The following is a 26721-nucleotide window of genomic DNA, read 5'->3' on the forward strand; positions in this document are numbered from 1 at the left end:
ACAAAAACAACAACTTTGTGATACCACATGTTCTCCAATCCTGAAATATATGTCTCCCAGACCAAGTTTCCTATTATTCAAAATCTGATGTCCACTAAACAATGTGGAGTTCTGGTGGCTCCTCACTCCTCATTGTCCACGCCTGTGCACTCTATTCATACAACAGGAATTCCTGTTGACCTGCCCTCCTAGGTTAAAATTGCCCTCATGCAAAATCCAATGCCCCTTTCTCAGTGAAATGCATAGCTATCAGGAGCCAGGTTTACACACTCCAGGATTAAGTTGCAAGCCAGGCATAGTGAGTGGCTCATGTCAGCAATCCCAGTGCTTTGGGAGTCCAAGGCTGAAGAATCACTTGAAGTCAGAAGTTCAAGATTAGCCAGGGCAGCAAATGAAACCCTATTTCTACAAAAATAAATAAATAAATAAATAAATAAATAAATAAATAAATACTAAATTAGCCAGGTGCGGTGGTAAGCACTTGTAGTCCCATCTACTCAGGAGGCTGAAGCAAAAGAATCCCTTAAGACCAGGAGGTCAAGCGTTTGGTGAGCTATGATCACACCATTGCACTCCAGCCTGAGTGACAGAGCAAAAGACCCAGATTTGTTTCAAAAGAAAAAAAAAATAATTATGGTTGCATTAAAAAATATCTCATTTTGGTGTCTCAGAAAAGAATCAAGAACAAGAGTCCTGGTGTTAACTCATTAGAAGAGTTCACTGTTAATGTTAACTCAATAAGATTTTTTAGATTTTGGGGGGGGGAGGGAATGGTTATTTCATCTGTTCTGTAAAACCAGAGCAGCTTACACTGATCCAGACCCAGCTGTGTCTCAAGAATTTGACAAAATCATCCCTCATTTCCAGCTGAATGACAAGATAAATTCCAAGTGGAGTGAAGGAGACAGAAGTGGACATAGATAATCACAATTCAAGACAAGAGTACTATGGTAGAGGGACATACACAGCCAATGGCCTGACTTCTTCCACACAACCACGGGTTTCCTGGAATGACCATCTGAAAGAAAATCTCCCTCAGCTTGAATGAGAACCACCTGAATCCAGTGTCTTAAATGTATCCTCATATCCATCATAACCTCAACCAAAACGTGATCCAAACCAATTTAACACAACCCAATGCAACCACACGACACACAAGCCCAACCCATCAACCCAATACAACTTAATCTAATTCAACACAACCCTAACGTCTTCCTTCATTTAAATATCAAACCAAATGAATACACATCCCCACATGCAACAGCCACCTCCATATATTCTATCTCCAAAACCAAACTTACCTCCTCCCCAGTTCAATCCCCACACACTTCCCAGCCAACATTAAAAACAAACCTATTTCCATCCCAAAGCCATGCCATCCCAAACCACCTTTAAATTGTCAATCCCAAGCTCATCCGAAGCACAATTTTACCCCATCTGTAACTCAACTCCAACCTGACCCTCCATTCTGACTGGTCTTCATTCTCCACTTTCAATCCTATACCCAGCACTTTATCTGGTCAAGGAAATCCAACACAACTACATCCCACTTCTCAAGCCAGTCCACAGCCTCCTCCCAATCCGTGATGGTCCTCTCTGGCTCTGACCTCACAGGAGTCCGTGCCTCCACCCTCTACTCCTACACACACCATGGTGTTCATCAGGGCCCTGGATAGTCCTTTTTATAAGATGTGGTCCCTTTTATCAGATAAGGCTGATGCTGGCACAGTGCCTCATATCTAAGAGACTCACTTGGGAGAGCAACGGACTTGGGGCAAACCCATAAGTTCAGGTCCCTGTGCCCTCCAACCAGAAGCCCTTGAGATTTCCAGGATCCCTGTCTGACACCAGGCCCCAACCTGGCACCGTGCAGGCCACTCCCACCAGAGAACTGATGTTGGCAGCTCCACGGTTGGCACATAGCTAAAGAGGCACACTGCAGAGATAGTCGCAGCAACGTGACATCACAGTGCTAGCCACGCCCTCATCGTGTGGATCTGGATGACGAGTGGATGACACCCAAGAACTCGGACATCACTCCTGCTCAGACTGTGCTCGCCCAGGTACACCCTTATAGAGTTAGAAGGGCTGGTGATTACCCTCAAGTGGAGTAAGGATTAAGAGGCAGCACTGAAGAATGGACAACCCTCGATCCTTGGACTCTTGGGGAATCAAGAGATCCTATTACTATCACCCCAAACACTGGACCCAATGATTACAGCCTCTACCCTTCAGAGACCAAAGAGAGCCTCAAGCCACAAATACCCAGAACTCAAGCCCTCAGGATTTTTATTTTTTATTTTTATTTTTTTGAGACTGAGTCTCACTCTGTTGCCCAGGCAGGATCTCGGCTCATTGCAACCTCCGTCTCCTAGGTTCAAGCGATTCTCCTGCCTCAGCCTCCTGAGTAGCTGGGACTCCAGGCGCCCAACACCACGCCCAGTTAATTTTTTTTTTTTTTTTGGTATTTTTAATAGAGACGGGGCTTCACCATATTGGCCAGGCTGGTCTCAAACTCCTGACCTTCTGAACTGCCCACCTCAGCCTCCTAAAGTGCTGGGATTACAGGCATGAGCCACCGCACCCAGCCTGGATATGGGATTCTTAGGTCACTCCCACATCAGAACCTCTGGAGCTGGGACCTTACCACTCTTCTCCCTCATTGACCTGAGAGTTCAGAACTGACACTCTCCATCCAGGACCCTCACCTCTAGCTCCTTCCTCCTTTGAAACTCTAGAGGCTGGACCCACTCTCCACACTAACCCAGAAGTTCTGATCCCCAGCCATGCATCTTCATGATCCTGAGCACTGCCCTATTCTGGGTTTGTCAGTGGTGTGCTGCCAGACGTGGTCAGGAACAGGGCCTAGCACTGGGTTAGGCAAGAGGAAGTCGGATGTGACAGACAACCTATTTAACTGTGGAATGTTGAGACTGCCCTGAAGACAAGGGTGGAAGGCTCTAGCTGAACAGTGTTGGAATGCAGTTCTCCATGGTTCTGTCATGTATGTGTGTCTTCTAAACAAAGATAGTAACATCTTTTTTTTTTTTTCTGGACTGTCTTTTCAAGGATGTTTGTGTAGCAGGCATCCTTGCAAGATGGTATCTCTCTCACATCCAGCATTACTTACTGCCCTAGATAATAAAGATAATGTCTCTTACAACAGATTTGTTTACTGTCAAGGACAATAAATACAAGGTCTGTTTTCAATCCAAAATCGTAAAGATACTATCTCCATCAGGGACAAAGGCTAAGCAGGTTTGCAAGTAGTCCCGGTATACCATTGAGGATTCCTAATCTCAGAGTTCTCACCAGTGGCACAAACCCTGTGTGCACAGCATCCACATGGACGGCTCTGGTCACCCTGCAAGATTTGGGAAGGCAAGGTGAACTAACGTAAACATAAACCGCATACTGCCTGCTGAGCTGTGAGCAATAAGATCCTTTGTCTCTGACTCTGGAGTCTCATGGACTCTACCAGCATTAACAAAACTCTGGCAAGTTAGCTTATTGGTTTGCATGCTGGTAAAATGTCAGCCCCTTCAGAGTTACTGACAGACAGTTGAGCACTGAGACTGCGCTGGCCAGCTGGGAATGGAAATAGGAGAGGACCCAGCTGGATGCAGTGGGCAGTGGGGATTATAGAGGCAAGAGGGTACAGAGTACTGTGGGGTCCTGGTATCATGGCAGAAGTTAGAAAGAGCCTTAAAAGAGAGGGTCGAGGCAGGAGGTTAATGAAGGTCCACCTCCACACTCTCCAGGGCAGGGACATAAGGTCACAATTAATTTCTCTGCAGTTGGTGACTGGTTGTGGTCTCTGGAGTCCTCGACATACAGAGTGACCCTAGTCTAGTGGTCCCCCATTTCTGAGCCACAGCCCCTTCCTCCCTCAAAGGAGGCCAGTAATACCCACCCCATAGGGATGCTGTAAGGATTAGATGAGCATCTTTAAGTGCTGAAGACAATGCTGAAGATAATGCCTGACACATCCCAACCGTTCAGCAGTGCAAGCACATAAGTGTATGCTTATAAACTGAACCTGAGGATGATCTTTGGGACTCTCCTGGTATCTGGACTGATGTCACAATGGAGAATCATCTTGGGAAGTTCTAAACTCAGTACAGGAACTGTTATTATTTCCATTTTAAAGTAGAACATGAGTCACAGAGATGTTGAGTCACAAGAAATTCGCAAAGCCAGGATTACCCATTATATAGACAGAAATCCAGGAAATATATGTGGGAATGCACATTAAGGATGGGTGTGGAATAATGGTGGAAGGAATGTAAAGTTAGATCAGGCAGAATTTATTAATATGGACCCACCAAACAGAAATATTGGGTTTAACATTGCAGCTAGAGGAATTAGAAAGGGCTCTAATGATTCATTTGATTGATTAGTTGAAAACAGTACCACGAGGTGGCCTACTCTATGTGAAGTTTAGTTTATAAGAAGAATCCATCTAAAAAAAAAAAAAACGATTCTTAATATAAACTTAGGTAATACTCTGATTATTCTAATGAGAAAAGAAATAACAAATGTAAATGGCAAATCTAAATGATAAAAGGAATAATAATGCATGACCTATTTAAGAGTATATAATACCAAAATCAAGGCAAAACTTAGAAGATGCATAATTTTTAAATTTTGCAATTGTCTTAAATGCCTTACAGAGTTTTTTTCTTGCATTCTTTTGTCCTCATACTCTTCAATCATCTCTGCTTATAATCAACGATTTTATAATCTCATTTTCTAGGGGAAGAAAAATAATTTCACTTTTATCATATTTGATCAAAATTTGTTTTTCATTATTAGTCCTTTAGAAACATTTCTTTTGGCTTCGGAGGTTTTATTTATTTAAATTTCATAAGATTTTTTAAGGATTTTTGCCCAATTTGGGGAGAAATAGTAGCAAGGTTGTTTCAAATGTCAGCTGGAAGATTTCAGGACATTTCAAGTGTTCTGATTCACCAACTAATTTAGCATGTTTTAGGAACTAACGAACAAGTTTGTTGTTCTTTTTTTTTTTTTTTTTTCTTGATGGAGTTTCGTTCTTGTTGCCCAGGCTGGAGTGCAATGGCACGATCTCGTTTCACTGTAACCTCTGTGTCCTGGGTTCAAGCGATTCTCCAGCCTCAGCCTCCCGAGTAGCTGGGATTACAGGCACGCACCACCACACTCAGCTAATTTTGTATTTTTAGTAGAGACAGGGTTTCACCATGTTGGCCTGGTTGGTCTCAAACTCTCGACCTTGGGTGATCTGCCCACCATGGCCTCCCAAAGTACTGGGATTACAGGCATGAGCCACCGCACCCAGCATATTGTTCCTTTTCTTATTGAGGGATGTTATTATGAGTTTATGTTATCTTCATCAAGTCACAGTTTGTGACAACAAGAAAATGGCAATTAAACAAAAAATTAATGAACAGAGCTGTGCAGGTGGGATGAGATACAGAAACAGATGGACAAACAAAGAGGCTTAGAGAGGCTAGAAAATGTGGTAGATAACCTTTTTTATCTAACACAAAGAAAAGGCTTCTTGACACAACTTCAGAAGCACAAATCATAGACCAGAATTTGCATGTACTTCATCCAAATTTAGAATTTTTGCTTAGAGGGCACTGTTGTCCAGAAACTTGTATGAGAATTCAAAATTTCTTTTTTTTTTTTTAATTTTTATTTTTTTGCACTGTGGTTTGTACAGAATTTCTCTTTATAAAAGATGACATATACAATGTTCAAACCAAAAAGAGATCACTATTTAGAAGGCACGGAAACTTCTGGCATGAACTAGAGAGCAACCCCTAAAAAAAAAAAAAATGGTCAAAGCACATAAACAGGCAGTTAATAAAAAAAGAAAAGTCAAAAAGTGAATGTGGGGAGAAAATGGTGGCTAGGAAGCAGGGCTAACCTGCAGCTGCCACTCAGAAGAACAGAGCAGCATGTGGAGACTCACATCTTGAATTTTTGCTCCAAGAACGACCGCAGGAACATACCAGGAAAGCCAAGAGAACCCAAAGACCCTTTGAAGGAAGCAAATTGCTGCTGCAGTCTCCAGGAGACAGCATAAAAGCTGTGAGTGCCCAAAGTGTGAAAGTGTGAAAGGAGGACTGTCTGCCCCCGAACACACATCCTCACTGGGGAATCCAAAGGTCCAGACCACTGGAAAAGGATTTGATCTCACCTGGAGCTGAGATGAATTTAGAGAGCTGAGCGAAATAAGGGGGTAGAGGAAGCAGCAAGAAGAGCCCTGTGGACACTCTTGGTCCCCAGGGAAGCCATTTCTGACTTTGTCTCACAGGGGTCCTTGGGGAGGGCTGGCAATGGAACTGGGGAAAGACCACAGAGAGAAGGAAACTTCCAGCTGAACTTCGTAAAAATTTCAACTGAACACTAAGTTTCCCAGACAGAACTCAGGGGAGGGGACAAACTGTGAGTACAGACAGGAGCACAGAAGCTGCAGCAGGTGGGGAGGCACAAACCTGAAGCCCTGCTTGCTTTCTCAGCAGGGAGGCTTATAGCCTGGGGCAAGTTCCCAGCCCTGCTCACCTGCTGTCTGGAAACAAACTCAGTGCTTTGGTTGGGGGTGCGCACAGTGGGAGTGAGACCAGCCTTTCGGGCAGCATGGAAGCTGGGTGAGCCCTGAAACTTCCAACTTCCCCCACTTCCTTGGTGACCCACACGCTGCAGTAGAGGCAGCCATAATCCCCCAGGGAGCATAACTCCATTGGCCTGAGAACCACATCCCACGTCCCACAGCAGCTGCAGCAACCTCCACCCAATGAGAGTCTGAGCTCAGACACCCTGCCCCTACCTGACGGTCTTTCTCTACCTGCCCCAGCAGCCAAAGACAAAAGGCATAATCTCTCTGGCCCCACCCACCATCTGAGAGGCCCAAATACTCATCCAGGTGACCCTACAGCAAGCCTTTTTCCTCCCTGTACTACTGCAGCTGATGCTGCCTTAAAAGTGTCACCTCCTAACTGGAGGCCAACCAACACAAAACCAGCACACTAAAAAAAGTACAACCGAGGACTCCCACAGAGTCCACTTTACTCCCCTGCTACTTCCAATGGAACAGCTGCTGATATTCACAGCTAAGAGACCTGAAGATGAATCACCTCACAGGACTCTTTGCAAACACTCCCCAGTACCAGCCCAGAGCCCAGTAGCTCCACTGGGTGTCTAAATCCAGAAGAGAAATAACAATCACTGCAGTTCAGCTCTCAGGAAGCCCCATCACTGGGGGAAAATGGAGTGGACACATCAAGAAAGCACTCTGTGGGGCAAAAGAGTCTGAACAGCAGCCCTTGAGCCCCAGACTTTCCTTCTGACATAGTCTACCCAAATGAGATGGAACCAGGAAAACAATTCGGGAAATATGACAAAACAAGGTTATTTAACACCCCAAAAAGATCACACTAGCTCACCAACAATGGATCCAAACCAAAAAAATAAAATAAAATAACTCTGAAATTGCCAGAAAAAGAAGTCGGAAGAACAATTATTAAGCTACTCAAGGAGGCACCAGAGAAAGGTGAATATCAATTTAAAGAAATTTTAAAAGTGTTGGCCGGGCACGGTGGCTCACGCCTGTAATCCCAGTGCTTTGGGAGGCTGAGGGGTGTGTGTGTGGGGAGGCGGGGGTGGATCACGAGGCCAGGAGTTCAAGACCAGCATGGCCAAGATGGTGAAACCCTGTCTCTACTAAAAATACAAAAATTAGCTGGGCATGGTGGCAAGTGCCTGTAATCCCAGCTACTCAGGAGGCTGAGGCAGACAACTGCTTGAACCTGGGAGATGGAGGTTGCAGTGAGCCGAGATTGTGCCACTGGACTCCAGCCTGAGCGACAGAGCAAGACTGTCTCCAAAAGAAAAGAAGAAAAGAAAGAAAGAAAGAAATTTTTAAAGTGTTACAGGTTATGGACAGAAAAATCTCCAGATAAATAGATAGCATAAATAAAAAATAGTAACAACTTCCGGAAATGAAGGACACACTTAGAGAAATGCAAAATACACTGGAAAGTCTCAGCAAAAGAATCAAACAAGTAGAAGAAAGGACAGAGCTCAAACAGAATGCTTTTGAATTAACCCAATCCAACAAAGACAAAAAAAGAACCATTTAAAAAAACTGAACAAGAGCCGGGCGCGGTGGCTCAAGCCTGTAATCCCAGCACTTTGGGAGGCTGAGGCGGGTGGATCACGAGGTCGAGAGATCGAGACCATCCTGGTCAACATGGTGAAACCCCGTCTCTACTAAAGATACAAAAAATTAGCTGGGCATGGTGGCACGTGCCTGTAATCCCAGCTACTCAGGAGGCTGAGGCAGGAGAATTGCCTGAGCCCAGGAGGCGGAGGTTGCGGTGAGCCGAGATCACGCCATTGCACTCCAGCCTGGGTAACAAGAGCGAAACTCCGTCTCAAAAAAAAAAAAAAACTGAACAAGACCTCCAAGAAGTTTGGGATTCTGTTAAACGACCAACCTAAGAGTAATCCATGTTCCCAAGGAAGAAGAGAAATCTAAAAGTTTGGAAAACATATTTGAGGGAAAAATCGAGGAGAACTCCCTTGGCCTTGCTAGATCTAGATATCCAAATACAAGAAGCTCAAAGAACACCTGGGAAATTCATTGCAAAAAGATGACCACCTAGGCACATAGCCATCAGGTTATCCAAAGTCAAGATGAAGGAAAGAATCTTAAGAACTGTGAGGCAATAGCATCAGGTAACCTATAAAGGAAAACCTATTAGATTAACAGCAGATTTCTCAGCAAAAACCCTACCACCTAGAAGGGATTTGGGTCCTGTCTTTAGACTCCTTAAAAAAAAAAAAAAACAATTGCTGGGCACGGTGGCTCACGCCTGTAATCCCAGCACTTTGGGAGGCCAAGGCCAGTGGATCACGAGGTCAAGAGACCGAGACCATCCTGGTCAACATGGTGAAACCCCGTCTCTACTAAAAAAAATACAAAAAATTAGCTGGGCATGGTGGCGCGTGCCTATAATCCCAGCTCCTCAGGAGGCTGAGGCAGGAGAATTGCCTGAACCCAGGAGGCGGAGGTTGCGGTGAGCCGAGATCGCGCCATTGCACTCCAGCCTGGGTAACAAGAGCGGAACTCCGTCTCAAAAAAAAAAAAAAAACAATTATCAGCCAAGAATTCTCTATCCAGTGAAACTACTGGCAGAACTCACAAAGACTCCTGGGTCAAAGACAAAGAACTTTATTACTCATGGCACAGCAGGCAGCATGAGGTTCCTGTGCTCATGGGCTCACCTTGCCCCTAGGTCCTACGGGGATGATCAGAGTGGCTCAGGGGGATGCTGTGCACACAGTGGTTTGTATCAATGCTGGGGAACCTGTGTTTTCATCTGTTTACAAATCCTCAATCTTATAAGGGAGATGCAAGGAAATCAGCTCCAGTTTGGAACTCAGGGAGATATTATCTTTGTTATCTTGGGCTACAAGATAACAGATGATCCCTGGAAGGATCATAAATAAATGGCCAATAAATAAATCTGTTATAGAAGGACATTATCTTTGTTATCTAAAACAGTAAACAAATATGCTCTGATGCCCTAGAGCAGGCATCCCCAAACTTTTTACACAGGGGGCCAGTTCACTGTCCCTCAGACCGTTGGAGGGCTGCCACATACTGTGCTCCTCTCACTGACCACCAATGAAAGAGGTGCCCCTTCCTGAAGTGCAGCGGGGGGCCGGATAAATGGCCTCGGGGGGCTGCATGCGGCCCGCGGGCTGTAGTTTGGGGACGCCTGCCCTAGAGAAACATCTGTAAAAAGACAATCCGCAACTAAAAAGTGACTAATACCTTTTTCAGGAGACAGGCAGAAAGGTAAGAGAGCCATGGATAATTGCCTCGCAGCTCCATCCAGGTCACACTGTCGAGGCTTCCTCACAGGATAATCTCAGGCTTCCTTGGCTAAAGCCCTTGTCCACCTTTCCACCTCACTAGAGCTCCACCCAACTAGGCATTCAGAGTGCAGGCATTTGGTCTGGGATGCAAAACCCCAGCCCCAGTTTGCTTTTTTTTTTTTTTGCAGGAGGGAAGATGGAGTGTCACTCTCTCACCCAGGCTGGAGTGCATTGGTGTGATCTCAGCTGACTGCAACCTCCACCCAACCCCGGGTTCAGGCGATTCTCACCCCTCAGTCTCTTGAGTAGCTGGGACTACAGGCACACACCACCACACCTGGTTAATTTTTGTGTTTTTAGTAGAGACCATGTTGGCCAGCCTGGTCTCGAACTCCTGACCTCAAGTGATCCACCAGCCTCAGTCTCCCAAAGTGCTGGGATTACAGGCATGAGCTACCATGCCCGACCTCCATTTGCTTTGTTTTTTCTTTCATTTTAGGAACAGTCTCACTCGTTGCCCAGGCTGCCGTACAGCAGCACAATAAGAGCTCACTGTAACCTTGAACTCCTGGGTTTAAGTAATCCTCCTGCCTCAGTCTCCTGAGTAGCTGGGACTACAGGTACATGCTACCATGCCCAGCTAATTTTTGTTTGTTTGTTTGTTTGTAGAGACAGAGTCTCACTATGCTGCTCAGGCTAGTCTCAAACTCCTGGCCTCAAGCAATCCTCTCACCTCAGCCTTCAGAGTAGCTGGAACCACAAGCGTGCGCCACCACACTCAGCTTCATTTGTCTATTTCTCACTCCCTTCCTGGTTCTGTTCTCTCTCCCCTCCTCCTCCCCACATCTGTTTCTCACTGTCCCTATCTGTCTATCTGTCTCTGTTGTTGCTGTTGTTGTTGTTGTTGTTGTTGAGACAGAGTCTCGCTCTGTCACCCCGGCAGGAGTGCAGTGGCACAATCTCGGCTCACTGCAACTTCTACCGCCCAGGTTCAAGTGATTCTTCTGCCTCAGTCTCCCAACTAGCTGGGACTACAGGTGCACACCACCATGCCCGACTAATTTTTTGTATTTTTAGTAGAGATGGGGTTTCACCATGTTGGCCAGGCTGGTCTTGAATTCCTGAGCTCAAGTGATCCACCGGCCTCAGCCTCCCAAAGTGCTGGGATTACAGGCATGAGCCACCATGCCCGGCAACTTAATTGTTTTAATTTTTAGCTCCCACAAATAAATGAGAACTTAGGAACTCTGTCTTCTGTACATGACTTACTGCACTGAACGTCATGACCTCCAGTTCCTGAACGTCATGACCTCCAGTTCCGTCCATGTTGCAAGTGGCACGCTCTCATTCTTTGTTACAACTGAATAGTACTCCATGGTGTGTACGCACCACATTTTCTGTCTCCCTTCATCTGTTGATGGACACACTTAGGGTGCTTCCAAATCTGTGCTATTGGGAATAGTGTTGCAATACACATCATTCCTGTAATACCACAGCTAGCATTCCCACACTGGAAGGCAGGGTGTTCCATGATGACTTTTTTTTTTTTTTTTTTTTTTTCCTGAGACAGAGTCTCACTCTGTCCCCAGGCTGGAATACAGTGGCCCAACTCAGCTCACTGCAACTTCTGCCTCCTGGGTTCAAGCAATTCTCCTGCCTTAACCTCCTGAATAGCTAGGATTACAGGCATGCACCACCATGCCAGGCGAATTTTTGTATTTTTAGTACAGATGGGGTTTCACCATGTTGGCTCAGCTGATCTCGAACTCCTGACCTTGTGATCCGCCCACCTCAGCTTCCCGAAGTGTTGAGATTACAGGCATGAGGCACTGCACCCAGCCCCATGATGACATTTTACAAACAGCCTCAGCCTGGGCAACATATCAAGACCCATCTCTACAAAAAAAACCTTAAAAATTAGCAGGGCACCGTGGCACACACCTGTAGTCCCAGCTACTCGGGAGACTGATGCCAGAGGATCACTTAAGCCCAGGAATTTGAGGTAGCAGTGAGCCGTGATCGCACCACTGCACTCCAGCCTGGGTAGCAGAGCAAGACCCCAGCTCTAAATAATGAAAACTAAAAGAAGCTGATAGTATCACAGGGAGAGGGGAGCAGAAACAGATATGGGGAAAGTGAGCAGCAGTCACCACAGAGAGAAGACACGTCTCCCCAGCTCCCCTCTCCCTCAGACCCCCCCGGCCCTCCTCCTTCAGAGCCAAGAGTTCAGGACCCCAGGCCCTCCTCCCTGAGACCCAGGCGTCCTGGTCCCCAGCCTCTCCTCTGTCAGACCCAGGAGTCCGAGTCCCCAGCTCCTCCTCCCTCAGACCCCCCAGGCCCTTCTCCCTCAAGGAGTCCAGGCTCCCAGCCTCCTCCTCCCTCAGACCCCCCCAGCCCCTCCTCTCTCAGACTCAGAAGTCCAGACCCCAGCCCCTCCTCCTTCAGACCCAGGAGTCCAGACCCCCAGTGTCTCCTCTCTCAGGCCCAGGAGTCTGGGCCCCAGCCTCTCCTTTCTCAGATCCAGGAGCAAATCTATGAACAAACACACAATTGGCGCCACCTATCGGTAGGGCCCTCCCCGGACAAAAGAGAAGATTCGGGTTTTTTTGTTTTTTTTTGTTTTTTGTTTTTGAGACGGAGTTTTGCTCTTGTTACCCAGGCTGGAGTGCGATGGCGCGATCTCGGCTCACCGCAACCTCCGCCTCCTGGGCTCAGGCAATTCTCCTGCCTCAGCCTCCTAAGTAGCTGGGATTACAGGCACGCGCCACCACGCCCAGCTAGTTTTTTGTATTTTTAGTAGAGACAGGGTTTCACCGTGTTGACCAGGACGGTCTCGATCTCTTGACCTCCTGATCCACCCGCCTCGGCCTCCCAAAGTGCTGGGATTACAGGCTTGAGCCACCGCGCCCGGCTCAAGATTCGGGTTTTTCTACCTCCTTCCTTCCAGCTTCCCCCCAGCACAGCCCAGGAAATAAAGTCTCAGAGAAGAACTAGTCTGTGTGTGGTATTCTCTTTGCTTGACATCACACATACATTTCCTCTCCCTGGGCCTCAGTTCCCCAATCTGTAAAACAGGGGTCTTGATAAAGGGGTCACAGGGATTCCGAAAAAGATGACACATCTGGGAGATCAAAACAGTGGCTTCTGGCTGGCCATGGTGGCTTATGTCTGTAATCCTAACACTTTGGGAGGCTGAAGTGGGTGGATCACTTGAGGTCAGGAGTTCAAGACCAGACTGGCCAAAATAACGAAACCCCCATCTCTACTAAAAATACAAAAACTAGCCAGGCCTGGTGGTAGGTGCCTGTAATCCTAGCTATTTGGGAGGCTGAGGCAGGAGAATCTGTTGCAGTGAGCTGTGATTGTCACACTGCACTCCATCCTGGGCGACAGGAGCGAGACTCTGTCAAAAAAAAAAAACAAAAACAAAAACCAAAACAAACAAACAAACAAAACCAACACACAGTTGCTTCTTCCAGTCCCAAATCTGCTGCTGCCCAACTGTCATCTGAGAAAGACCCCACGTGACCCCCTCCCCAGCGTTTGGTTCTCAAGGGGAATAGGACAGACAGATAATGAGTGTCAGGCCCAGATTTCAAGCATGAATACGTCAAAACACTTCTACAGAAGAGAGAGGAGGAATTATGACTCCCAGTTTATAGAGAGGCAGCTGGGGCACAGAGGTGCCAAGTGACTTGCTTTGCCTGAGGGTGCGCAGAGTTCTGGGGCAGAGGCAGAACTCAAACCCAGGACACCTGGCGCCAGCGGCGACGTCTGAATCATGTTCGTGTTAACCAGTCTTGCAAGCTTCAGCCTGATTTTATGATTTGCATGCCTGCTCCATGAGTATGACCTCACCCAACCCCTGTGAGGTCCCTCCCATTCCCACTGCACCCCAACAGAAGACCCCTTCGCAGACGAGCTCCTGACACCCAGAGAGCTGATGCTTCTCATAGCGGGCACCAGGACCTCAAGATCCAGTCTCGATTCCACTTCTGCAGCCTGGGTGACCTTGACCAATGGCCCCCGCACTCCTGTCTGTTTATGCGTAAAATGTGGATTGAATGAATCGGCATAATTTACTCTATGCTCTGAGCTCCTAACACAAACTAAGTCATTACTCCTTGAAAAACTCTATGAGGGGATCTTCTGATTTTAGGGATAAGAAACTGAGGCACAGAGAAGAAAAGAGACTTACCAGGGTCTCCCAAAATAGTAAGTAGTGGAACAGGGATCTGCGCCCAGGCTGCCTGAATCCAGAGCCAGGGCCCTGACAACAGCAGCTTGTCTGATTCCAGCAGGAACAGATGAGTTAGAGGAGAGCCAGCACCTAGTGGGGAGACCCTTGAGGGAACCAGGAGTCCAGTTCCCTACCTGAGGTGGGCAGTCTGCAGTCCCCCCGAGACTTAAGGGGAGGCTTCTTCCAGCGGGGAAGTCCCAAGGGCTTCAGATTGCAGGCTGAGAAGTTTGTGGGACCTTGCCCAGGGGTGTTGGGGAGCTGCAAGGGAAGGCTGTGAATGGGGAGGGGGTGAACTCCAAGTGCAGAGACCCTCTGGGGCCACGTGGTGACCCACAGGAGGGGAAGGAGGACGCTGTCCTACTGGACAGAAGGGGCGGGGGTCCAGAGAGAGAGGAGGACATCTGAGTTGGAGCCAAGGCAAGGGGACAGAGAGGACAGGACAGGGCAGAGAGAGGCAGGGGCCGAAGGGACAAGGCTGGGGACCGATGAGCTGCAGGGAACAAAGGGAGAGATGGGACAATGTCAGTGCCAAGGGCATCTGGCCAAATAACCGGGTGGGCGGTGACGCTGCTCCTGAGATGGGGAACGTGGAAGAACTGGGAAGGAGGGTTTGGGAAAATAGAGCAATGAGTTGGAATTCGGTGAGCGAGTGGGGTCTAGGGACATTGGAGCAGGAGGCGCCCAGGAGCAGGTGGCTGCCCAACCTGGAGTTCAGGGTCAGCTGGAGTTCAGTGGTTGGTGGTTGAACCACGGGAGTTGATAAAAGACCCCCAGGGAGTGTTCTCAGGAGGAGGAGAGCCAGGCAGAGGTGGGACTCAGGCCGTGGTGGAGTTGAAGGACGTCCGCCCACACGTCCAGGAGGACAGCCATCGCGCAGACCTGAGCCGGGCACTGTGGGCAGGGGCGGGGCGCTAACATCACCGCGTGGGGCGGGGCGGCGGGAGCTGCTGGCTGCTCGCCCTGCCGGGAGCAGTGCGCAAACCAGGAGCCCACCTAGGCTCCACGCGCGCTGCATGGCGGAAGCGCCCTCAGTGTCCCTGTCTGTATCAGTGGTACTTCATCAGTACCTGCCTAGGCTGGTTAGGAGGAGGAGCACGTGCGATCGGGACAGAAAGCGCTTAGCGGACCCGGCACCGCACCGAGGAAGCCCCAGGGGCTCAGCTCCTTCCCCTAGTCACCACCGCGCCCCTACAGGGGGAGGCGGCTGCAGTGGCAGCCGCAAAAAGGCCAACCAGGGGTTCCAGAACACTGATTCCTCTCCGGCGTGGCCTCTTGCTTCTGCAGGAGACTTGCTTGTGCTGCCCCTGTCTGGGCCTCAGTTTCCTCCATATTCAGCAGGAAGCCATAAGGTTATTAATATAACCACCTCACAGGGCTGCCTGGAGCCTGCGTGAGATCTTCCAAGGAGGGCACTTAGCACAGGGAGTGCCCTGCAGCCGCATTCCATCAACAGGGGCTGCTCAGCTGAAGCGGTGGCCCAGGACGAGGCCCGCAGACTTGGAGCATGAATCTGTGGAGAGCGAGGCAAAGGGACACAGGCATTCTAGAACAGCTTCCAGCCTGGGGATCCCTTATGTCTGCAGGTCTGGGCTTGCAGGATGTCTGGAGACCCCACATTCTAGAATGCATAAGGTTTCTGGGAACTCCAGAATGCCCAATGCTCTAAGGTTCTAGAGTGTTTGGAGCTCTGTGGTTCTAGACTATTCTAAAATCTCACATTCCATAGTGTTCTAGACTACCAGATTGTCTTAGGGCCTGTGCTTCTAGAATCGGAAAGTCATATTCTAGAAATTCTTGGGGCCTATAGTTCTTGAATGGCTGAATCCCAAGTGACTCGCTCCCATAAAGATGATGGCTTTCCACACTTGGAGAGACCATGCTTACAACAGGCTCCATCCTTCACTGGGTGGCCTGAGGTCAATCCCTCCTGTCTCCAGACCTCCTCATTAGTTAAGCCAAAATAGACTCTAGACAACTGCTTGGGGCCCTCTGGGGTTTTGAGACATCCAGCCTCAAATACCCAAAGCCTTGGGTCATCTCAGTGACGAGCTCCAGCTTCTGGAATGCAGAATCTGGATTTCAAGCTCTAGAATCCAGAAATAAGACTACAGGGACCAGAATACAGACCCTAGGTTCTCAGACTCTCAATTTAGACTCTAGAGTCAAGATTCTAGCAATCACAGAATCACAAAAGCCAGGTCCCTGTCTCTCAAACCAGCCTTTTAAATTTTTATTTATTTACTTATTTAGATTTTTAGGAGAGATGAGGTCTTGCTATGTTCCCAGGCTGCTCTTGAACCCTTAAGTTACAGCAATCCTTCTACCTCAGCCTCCCAAAGGCATGAGCCACTGTGCCCAGCCGCAGTCCAGCTTTTAAACGGACAACGCAGATTTGAAGCTCCAGACTTTATGCTCCGAAGTCTACCCCTGAAAGCTCAAAGCCTAAATCCACCCTGTAGAACCCAGACCCCAAGCTGGGTGCAGGTGGCTCATGCCTGTAATCCCAGCAATTTGGGAAGCTGAGGTGGGCGTATCACTTGGGGTAAGGAGTTCGACACCAGCCTGGACAACATGGTGAAAACCCGTCTCTACCAAAAATACAAAAATTAGCTGGGCATGGTGGCAGGCACCTGTAATCACAGCTACTCAGAAGGCTGAGGCAGTAGAATAGATTGAACCGGGGAGGCGGAGGTTGCAGTGAGCTAAGATCACACCATTGCACTCCAGCCTGGGTGACAAAAGCAAAACTCCATCTCAAAAAAAAAAAAAAAAAAAAAAAGAATCCAGACCCCAAAATTCAAAATCCAAAATCTACCATTTGTACTCTAGGCCTCAGGCTTCTTATAGCAGGTGCAAAGGTTTGCAACCTCAAGTGCCAGATTCCAAACACCGGATTCCAGGCTCCTACTGTGGATTCTAGATTTGAATGCCCCAGGATCCAGAATCCAGGTTCAACATCTGTCACTCAAAGACCAGACTCCAGGATCCAGATTCCAGACCCCAGGCCCAAGAACTCAGACTTTGAAATGCACACTCCAGACTCCAGCTGATTAATCTCCAACTCAAGATCCCCAAATCCAGAATCCAAGACCCAGATCCAGAGCCAAGATCCGGATCCAGAACATGGGATCCGGAACCCTGCCCCAAACCCAAGAACAATTACTCTAGGATCAGTTTCCACACTCCAGACCCCAAATTCCAGGCTCTGTCTTTTGATCTCCTTCCAACTTCTGTTTCTGTCCTCCTGTTCCCTCCCCCTTGAGGAACTGCCTCTACTGGAGAATTCTTCCTTGTAGACTCAGACAACAGCTTCAACCTAATAAATGCTCATTAGGCCAAGTCCCCCACCCCACCAGCCACCAAGGCGTCTCTGCCTGTAAACCTGACTCTCAGTCACCTCCCACCCCACCCTACACCACCGCACCCCCAGACCCAGCTGGGGCTGGGAGCTTATAAATTCAGGCATCCTGTTGCCTGCTCCCTTTCTTCTGGCACCCAAGCTGCCCTAGACACTGCTGGAGGATCTGGAAGAGGTGAGAGCTTTGAGACAAGACTGGAGGGAAGGGTGAAGGGGAGATTCACTGTGCCCTGGTCTCAAGGGGAAACGGCAGCCACCCTGGGAGAACTGAGTGTCAAGGGCATGGGTGGATCCATGTGTCCTTCACCAATGCCCCAAATTGAACCTGAACCAAGAAAATGTCCTGAAGTGGCCAGAAGGAGCCGCAGTCGGGGGGAGGGAGGGGGTGGAGTGGATCGGGAGGACGTCCCTGAAGCGCTTGTACCAGAGCCAAGAACATAGGAGTGATCACGGGTTCAAGCCAGTTCAGCACAACCTCCCCGAGGCCTCCTGTGTGCCAGGCCCCAGGCAGGGCAGTGCTGAGGACACAGAAAGGACCTGACCTGAGCCCCATCTTCAAGGCCCCCAGATCAGGAAAAGAACAGGCAAGACCCCAGCAAGTACGGGGCATCTGCATGTAATGGAGGCAAAATGGGTGCTGGGGCATTCAGGGGAGACACCTGTTAGGTGTTGAGGCCTCCCAGAAGACGTGGGGACAGGGCCATGGTGGACAAAGACAAATTTGGAAGATACGGGGAAGGACTCTAATTCACTCCCAAAGCTTCCTGAGGCCTCCCATGGGCTGGGCACTGCAGTATTGAAGACCCAGAGTGGACTCAGACCAGCTCCTCAGGGAGCTGCCAGTCTAGTAGGGGAGGCAGACACCACTGAGGGTCCAGGGAGGTCAGAAAAGGCCTCAAGGAGGAAGTGGGGCTGGAAGGGAGTTGATATCGGATACCTGGTGGGAAGAAGAGCCTGAGCATGAAATGGCAAGAGAGAAAATGGCAGCATTGGCTGCGCCTAGGACAAGGTCATGGGAGACACAGGCAGAGGGGCTGGAAGGGAAGAAGCCACTGTTGTACTTGAAAGTAAGGCTGATGGGCCAGGCATGGTGGCTCATGTCTGTAGTCCTAACACTTCTGGAGGCTGAGGCTGGTGGATCACTTGAGGTGAGGAGTTCAAGACCAGCCTGGCCAACATAGTAAAACCCCATCTCTACTAAAAATACAAAAAATTATCCAGACATGGTGGTGCATTGCCTGTAATCCCAGCTATTTGGGAGGCTGAGGCAGGAGAATCGCTTGAACCCAGGAAGTAGAGGTTGCAGTGAGCTGGGATTGCACCACTGCACTCCAACCTTGGAAACACAGCCAGACTCCATCTCAAAAACAAAGAAAGAAGAAACAAAGAAAGAAAAAAGAAAGTGAGGCTGAAGGGGGGACTTTATCCTGGGGGTGCTGAGGATCCACAAAGGGTGGTAAGCAGGGGAGGGGCACAGTCAACTCCAGATATAGAAAGACCCTTTGGGGTCATGGGTCAGGGACAAGCCAGTGGAGGGGATGGAACTGGAGAGGGACCCAAAAGGCCAGATAAGAGGTTTGGATAGTGGTCCCTGGTGATGGAGAGAGATCTGGGGGCTGGTGGCAGGGAGCTGGGGACTGATATACAGGGAAGTGGGGACCAGGGTCTGTCCCAGTGACTGGAGGAAGAGTGAACCCTCCAGACATGGGGGAACCAGAAGGAAGCACAGAGTGAGGTTGGGGAAAGGGGACACCGGTGGTCAGAAGAAATGTATTAACAGTGGGTGGGATAGGTCTGTGTCTGGAGGGATCCTGTTGGGAGGCAGAAGAGTCCTGCCTCACCTGGATTCTCTCACTCCGTCCTCAGACTGCAGCCGAACCCTGGGCCCTCCTCCACAATGTGGCTTCTTCTCCCTCTCTCCTTCCTGCTGGCATCCACAGGTGAGGTGGCCCCAGGTGAGGGTTAGGTTTGGGGGAGCAGGTGCCCCCTCCCCAAGCATCTCTGGTCCCAGTGACCTGCCAGCCCCTACCTCACCCAGAGACCACTAAAAATCCTTCCTTCGCCCTCCACCTCCACCTGTGCCAATGTTCCTAACATCATCAGGGGCTGGTGCTGCTCTGGAATCACCACGCTGTCCCGGGACCTCTCGCTGCCCAGGACAAGGAACACGGTCCTGGGGTTACACAAACCTGAGCTGAATCCTAGGGCAGCCGCTTCCTTGCTGTGTGTCCTCGAGGGAACTGCTTCACCTCTCTGGGTTTCGAGTGCCTTCTCTATATGACAGCACCCACTTAAGACAACGGGGAGGTCTCAATAGCATAACGGAGTTAATATACACAGTAAGCATTAGACAGGAGCTGAGAGTCCAGGAGCACAGACAGACTCCAGTTTGAGTCTCACGCCTGACACTCCCTGACTCTCACAGGGTCTTTGAGGGGATTAAATGTGGTTGCATGTGAGGCACAAGCACAAGCCTGGCCCAGGTAGTGCCCTCTCCGGTGTGTAAGCCGCGCATGGTGTTTCGAGCTTACACACAATGTCTATGTGAGGTGGGCACCATTGACCTCATGTGACAAGGGAAGGGGCTGTGACTCCCAGAGGGGCGGCCACAGGGTCAAGGTCACCCTGGGCAGCAGGCAAACTCCGGACTAAACTCAGCCACCACACACCGAGAAATTAACTGTAACCTGATGCCTCCTCTCCTCTGGAGACATTGTGGGGGTGGACTTTCATTAATGCTTTGCCACAAATGACCCTCACTCTTGGGGGCCCCTCAGACTCCCACGCCTCCAGCTTTCCCTCCGGCTCTCTCTGTGCACTCACCTCCTTGCCTCCCACCTGCCTGCTGCACCCAGCTGGGGCCTCCACCTTCCTCTGGCTTGGACTGGCCAGGTGCAGCCTCGGTGCCCAGCTGTTCAGCTCCACCCTCCGCCCTTCACAGGACGACCTCACCCTTGCTTTGTTAAGCCCCTTGTCCACCACATCCGCATTTTACTGGTCTCACCAGGGCCTTTGGCCCAGTTCCTGACTGTGATGGGCAGAGTGTGGGCATTTAGTCTGGCTGTGCAAATCCTACCCCTGCATGGGTGGGGGTGTGTATGGCTTCGACCCTAAGGGGACACATCCACATTGCCCAGTGGAGAGGGTCCTGGTCCTGTGACCTTGAATGCCTCTCATTATGCCCTTGAGCATGTCCCATTCTCTGTGTGTGTGTGTGTGTGTGTGTGTGTGTCTGTGTATGTGTGTGTGTGTGTGTATGTGTGTGTCTGTGTGTACACGCATGTGTGCAGTGGGTATACAAGGCCCTGTATGTTCACATCCTCTTCACATGTGTGAACTAGATCCCCATATGTGAAACCCAATCAGTGACCTTGAACTCCACAGATCTGGCTTGGGGGCTGATCTAAATATGGATAAATATGTCCTGGCCTGGCTGCCTGTGGCTCCAGCTGCATGTCTTTGACCTTGAATGCCCAGCCCCGGACAGCAAGTCCACATCTGAGTGTTGGCCCTCTGGGTTTGTGTCTGCAGCTCTAACTCTACAAAATGGCTCGTGGGTGAATCATAGTTTTACCCCTGACTATTTATTATATGTAGGTCTGTGCAGATGTCTGACTGACTTTGGCCATCTTCAGGATGGACCCGAATATTCACATGTATGTCCCTATGAATAAATCCAGGTGTCCTTTTAAAAAAACAACTAATATGTATTAAGTGGCTACAATGGGCTAGTTATCACTCACCGTACATGCACACATGCACACACACATGCACATTCCTACCTCATCCTTACAACAATCCTCATTTTACAGATGAGGAAACAGAGGCACAGAGAGGTCAAATAACTTGCTCAAAGTTTCACAGCTTGTACATTTGAACCCAGGTATAAGGACCCCTTCTTCGTCCAGACCCTATATGCAAGTATCTGTGACACTGGATGCCAAGACTCACACTAGAGATGATGAATCTAGTTCTGAACCATATTCAATTCTGTGTGTGTGTGTGTGTGTGTGTGTGTGTGTGTGTATTAATGTCTTAACCATCTGTATTCGTATACACATATGAACAACATCTGTGCTGTGATTTTTTTTTTTTTTTTTGAGATGGAGTTTCACTCTTGTTGCCCAGGCTAGAGTGCAGTGGCATGATCTCAGCTCACTGCAACCTCCGCCTCCCAAGTTCAAGTGATTCTGCTGTCTCAGCCTCCCAAGTAGCTGGGATTACAGGTGCCTGCCACCATCCCCAACTCATTTTTTCTATTTTTAGTAGAGACAGGGTTTCACCATATTGGCCAGACTGGACTCAAACTCCGACCTCAGGTGATCCATCCGCCTCAGCCTCCCAAAGTGCTAGGATTACAGGTGTGAGCCACCACACCCGGCCTGTGCTGTGATTCTTGCAGCTGCAACCCATGTACATGCGAGTCAATTTCAGCTCCCAGTCCTATCCGTATTTGTAGCTGAGTTTGGAAGCTGGATGTGCATGTATGCATGTCTATGACCTTGTATGGCCACATCTAGGACTCATACTGTACACTGAATTTGGCTGACATGTCTAGACTCTGGGGCCAAGGCTGTGTCATACATACTGAGCATGACCACATCCATTTGATGTCTGTGACAATTTGGTGACCTTGAATGACTGGTTTCAAGTGACCATCTGTCTAAACCTATATCCAGTGTCCCCCTCTCCACCCCCAACCACAGAGGACTTCTTGCCCTCTAGTCTGTTCCCTTCCTTCTCTCTCCCAGAGTCTTACAGCAAATGGGGTGGGTGCTAGAGTTTTTGAGAAAACAGGCAGCAGTTGTACATAAACAATAGGACAGGTGGAACATAGAGGCTCACACCTGTAATACCAGCACTTTGGGAGACTGAGGCGGGCAGATCACTTGAGGTCAGGAATTCAAGACCAGCCTGGCCAACATGGTGCGACCCCACCTCTACTAAAAATACCAAAATTAGCCAGGTGTGGTGACGGGCGCTTGTCATCCCAGCTACTCAGGAGGTTGAGGCAGGAGGATCACTTGAACCTGGGAGGCAGAGGTTACAGTGACGTGAGATGGTGCCACTGCACTCCAGCCTGGGCAACAAAGTGAGACTCCGTTTCAAAACAAACAAACAACAACAACAACAAAAAAAAAAAACAGGGCAGGGTATCTTGAGAAGTTAGGGGAAAGCATAGGCATATAGTAGTTAGTGCAGGGTGCAAGGAAGGTGTAGGAGGCAATGCAAAGGTCCCTGTCCTCAGGCACCCTCTATCCCTTCTCCCAGCAGCTCAGGATGGCGACAAGTTGCTGGAAGGTGAGGAGTGTGCACCCCACTCCCAGCCATGGCAAGTGGCCCTCTACGAGCGTGGTCGCTTTAACTGTGGCGCGTCCCTCATCTCCCCACACTGGGTGCTGTCTGCGGCCCACTGCCAAAGCCGGTATGAAGGCAGGGCTCAGGGTCCTGAGGGAGCCTGGTTGGGGGAAGAGCTCCTAGAATTGGGGGGAAGACAGAGATAGATGCCAGAACTTCTAGGTTCTAATGGACAAAAAGGCTGGATGTCAAGCCCCTGGGTGAGAGGGAGTGTATGTTTCAAAGCCTTAGATATCTGGAGGAGGAAGAAGACTAGTTCCAGCTTTTGAGCCTCAGTTCTAGGGATCTGAGAATCCTGGATTTGGGGAGAGGCCAGGAGGGGGCTGGGAGTAATTGAAGGGGGTCAAGTTCTAGGAGTGTGCCTGACTTCAGAATCCTTGGTCCTTGAGGAGCAGGGGCTGGAACCATTGGCTTCAGGCTCTTAGGAAAAGGTCATGGGATGTCGAGATTCCAAAAGGGTCTGGGGACCTCGGCCTGCCCACTCTTTGATGCTTCTGTCCTCTACTTGTGGGTAACCACTGGGCTGCCCCCAACTGGCGGGAAAACCATTCACCCGCGCAGCTTCATGAGAGTGCGTCTGGGAGAGCACAACCTGCGCAAGCGCGATGGCCCAGAGCAACTACGGACCGCATCTCGGGTCATCCCACACCCGCGCTACGAAGCGCGCAGCCACCGCAATGACATCATGTTGCTTCGTCTAGTCCAGCCCGCACGCCTGACCCCCCAGGTGCGCCCTGTGGTGCTACCCACGCGTTGCCCCCACCCGGGGGAGGCCTGTGTGGTGTCTGGCTGGGGCCTGGTGTCCCACAACGAGCCTGGGACCACAGGGAGCCCCCGGTCACAAGGTGCGTGAAAGAATGGAGCTGGATACAAGGCCTCAAGGAATCCTATGCTCCAGGGCTCTTGGGCGGAGGGGACAAGGGCCAGAATTTATGGATCTGCTCCAAGTACACTGTCCTCCCCAGTGAGTCTCCCAGACACGTTGCATTGTGCCAACATCAGCATTATCTCCGACGCATCTTGTGACAAGAACTACCCAGGGCGCCTGACGAACACCATGGTGTGTGCAGGCGCAGAAGGCAGAGGCGCAGAATCCTGTGAGGTCAGAGCCCAGCGGGGCCATCAGGCAGAGGAAGAGGGATGGGGATAGGTGTGGGAGTGGGGATGGGGTTGGATTTTCTTTGCTTTGGGCCAGAGAAGATGCTAGGGTGAGACTTGGAGATGGAGTAGGAAGAGAAGTTAGAATAGGGGTGAGATTGGAGTTGGGGTTATAGGTGGGGATTGCATTGTTTGAGGTAGATAATGTGATAGTTGGTTTGGGATGGCATGGGTTGAGGTTGAGAATGGGAATGGTTTGGTTTGATTTTGGGTGGGAAATATGTGAGGGTTGAATTGGGATGGGGTAGATTTTGTTTGGCATGCAGGAGGCATGAAGATTGGGATTGGGTTGTGAGACAGGCATGGGTTTGGTTTGATTCTGAATGGTGAGGATGTTGGCTGAGCTGGATTTAGCTTAGTTCAGTTGCATTGGGGTTCACGGGGGTGAGACTGGACATAGGTTGGGTGAGTTGCATTGAGCTGTGTTGAATTGGGGGTGGGGTTGGGTTGGCTCCATTTGAGATAAACTGGGCTAGGCCGGGCGCGGTGGCTCAAGCCTGTAATCCCAGCACTTTGGGAGGCCGAGGTGGGTGGATCATGAGGTCAAGAGATCGAGACCATCCTGGTCAACATAGTGAAACCCCGTCTCTACTAAAAATACAAAAAATTAGCTGGGCATGGTGGCGCGTGCCTGTAATCCCAGTTACTCAGGATGCTGAGGCAGGAGAATTGCCTGAACCCAGGAGGCGGAGGTTGCGGTGAGCCGAGATCGCGCAATTGCACTCCAGCCTGGGTAACAAGAGTGAAACTCCACTTCAAAAAATAAAAATGAAAGCAGATAAATTGGGCTGTATTGAGTTGAGTTGGGTTGGGGTTCCCTGGGATGGGGATGGCTTGGGTTTGGGGTGAGACTGCAAATGGTGATTAGGATGAGGATGAATGCACTGAATCCAGGAGGTTTCACTCAACCTGGAACCTCCTCTTCTCCCCACAGGGTGACTCCGGGGGACCCCTGGTCTGTGGGGGCATCCTACAGGGCATTGTGTCCTGGGGTGACGTCCCTTGTGACAATACCACCAAGCCTGGTGTCTATACCAAAGTCTGCCACTATGTGAAATGGATCAGGGAGACCATGAAGAGGAACTGACTATTCTGGCTTATCACCTGTGCCCTGACCGAGCAGAAGCCCCCGCAGCTGGCCAGCAGCCCCACTTGACATGGAACAGAGTGGAGCCATCCCTCAAGACCTTGTCTAAGGCCCAGATGTTAGCCAAGGACTTGTCCCACCTGAGGACAAAGCTGGCACTCAAGGTCACCCATTTAATGCCAAGATACCAAAGCGCTGATCCAAGTTTCTCTGTAGGAATTTCTGTGACTTCATTCTGGGGTTAAAGGGAAATCCAGAGACACTGTACACTGCTCCTTTCACCCACCACCCTGATCCCTGGGTGAGGAGAAATGGCCTGAAGCAAGGCTTCATTCATTCAACACACATGACCAGCCATGTGATCTTGAACGAGAGGCTTAATCTCACTTGGCCTTGGTTTCCCCATCTGTAAAATGAAAACATCTTATTGCTGACTTCAAAGAGCTGTTGTGAGGATTAAATGAGATGATTTGTCTGAACTGATTAAAATAGCGTCTGGCAGTGAGTAATACCCTCTATCTCTGGATCCCAGTTAAAGGACCTAGGAGACATTAGATTACCAAAATGGCTTTTTCTTTAAGATTTAGGTACGGGCTTGGCACGGTGGCTCACGCGTATAATCCCAGCACTTTGGGAGGCCAAGGCAGCCAGATCACAATGTCAGGAGTTTTGAGACCAGCCTGGTCAACACGTTGAAACCCCGTCTCTACTAAAAATACAAAATTAGCCAGGTGCTCTGGTGGGTGCCTATAATCTCAGCTTCTCTGGAGGCTGAGGCAGGAGAATCTCTTGAGCCCAGGAGGCGGAGGTTGCAGTGAGCCAAGATCTCACCATTGCACTCCAGACTGGGCAGCATAGCGAGACTCCAATTCAAAAAAGAAAATATTTAGGTCCGGGCTGGGCATGGTGACTCATGCCTCTAATCCCAGCACTTTGGGAGGCCAAGGAGGGCAGATCACTTGAGGTCAGGAGTTCAAGACCATCCTGGCCAACATGGTGAAAACCCATATTTACTAAAAAGACAAAAAATTAGCTGGGCATGGTGGCACATGCCTGTAATCCTAGCTATTTGATAGGGTGACATGGGAGGATCACTTGAACCTGGGAGGCAAGAGTTGTAGTGAGCCAAGATCACTCCACTGCGCTCCAGCCTGGTGACAGAGCAAGACTCAATCTCAAAAAAAAAAAAAAAAAAAAAAAAAAAAAAGGATTTATTTCTGGGATTCCTGGTAACCATGGCAAAAAGGCAAATACTGTTGTTTTCTTAGCCAGGTTCCTGATATACAGCAGAGGCTGGAACTCTGAGCTGCTTTGATTTTATCAAAAAGCCAAGACAACATATTGGAAGCCTATGGGTTTGCCATTGAGGCTGCAGGAATCTAATTCCTAATTGTCTTCAGTGACCACAAAATGTGATGTTCAAGGTCGCTGAATGTTGAAGTACATGAATCTGGCTCTTGAGACCTAAATACTGTACTGGTGGAATGGGGGGTGGTCAATGGAATCTGTGGTTAGTCTGATCTTGACCTGGGAGGGAAGGTTGTCAGATCTCTGGGGCTTTGGAGGGCAGGACATTGAGCACCCATAACTGGTACAAGAAGTGGGTGGCTCACTGGGACCCCAGCATTGTTTGGGAGGGACACTGGGTTT

At 49.5% G+C, this 26721-nt stretch overlaps 1 protein-coding gene across 1 annotated transcript; it reads left to right on the top strand.

Annotated features, from left to right (window-relative positions):
- The first annotated feature begins 17610 nt into the window (after positions 1-17610).
- Positions 17611-25545, top strand: LOC101045324 (kallikrein-15). The gene is made up of 6 exons (XM_074386030.1): positions 17611-17643; positions 19335-19416; positions 22748-22893; positions 23388-23671; positions 23792-23928; positions 24919-25545. The coding sequence occupies exons 2-6, from the start codon at positions 19366-19368 to the stop codon at positions 25069-25071; spliced, it is 771 nt and encodes a 256-aa protein (XP_074242131.1). The 5' UTR covers positions 17611-17643; positions 19335-19365; the 3' UTR covers positions 25072-25545.
- Positions 25546-26721: the final 1176 nt, after the last annotated feature.

The sequence above is a fragment of the Saimiri boliviensis genome, chromosome 14 (genome assembly GCF_048565385.1).
Source record: "Saimiri boliviensis isolate mSaiBol1 chromosome 14, mSaiBol1.pri, whole genome shotgun sequence".
NCBI classification, from domain to species: Eukaryota; Metazoa; Chordata; class Mammalia; order Primates; family Cebidae; genus Saimiri; species Saimiri boliviensis.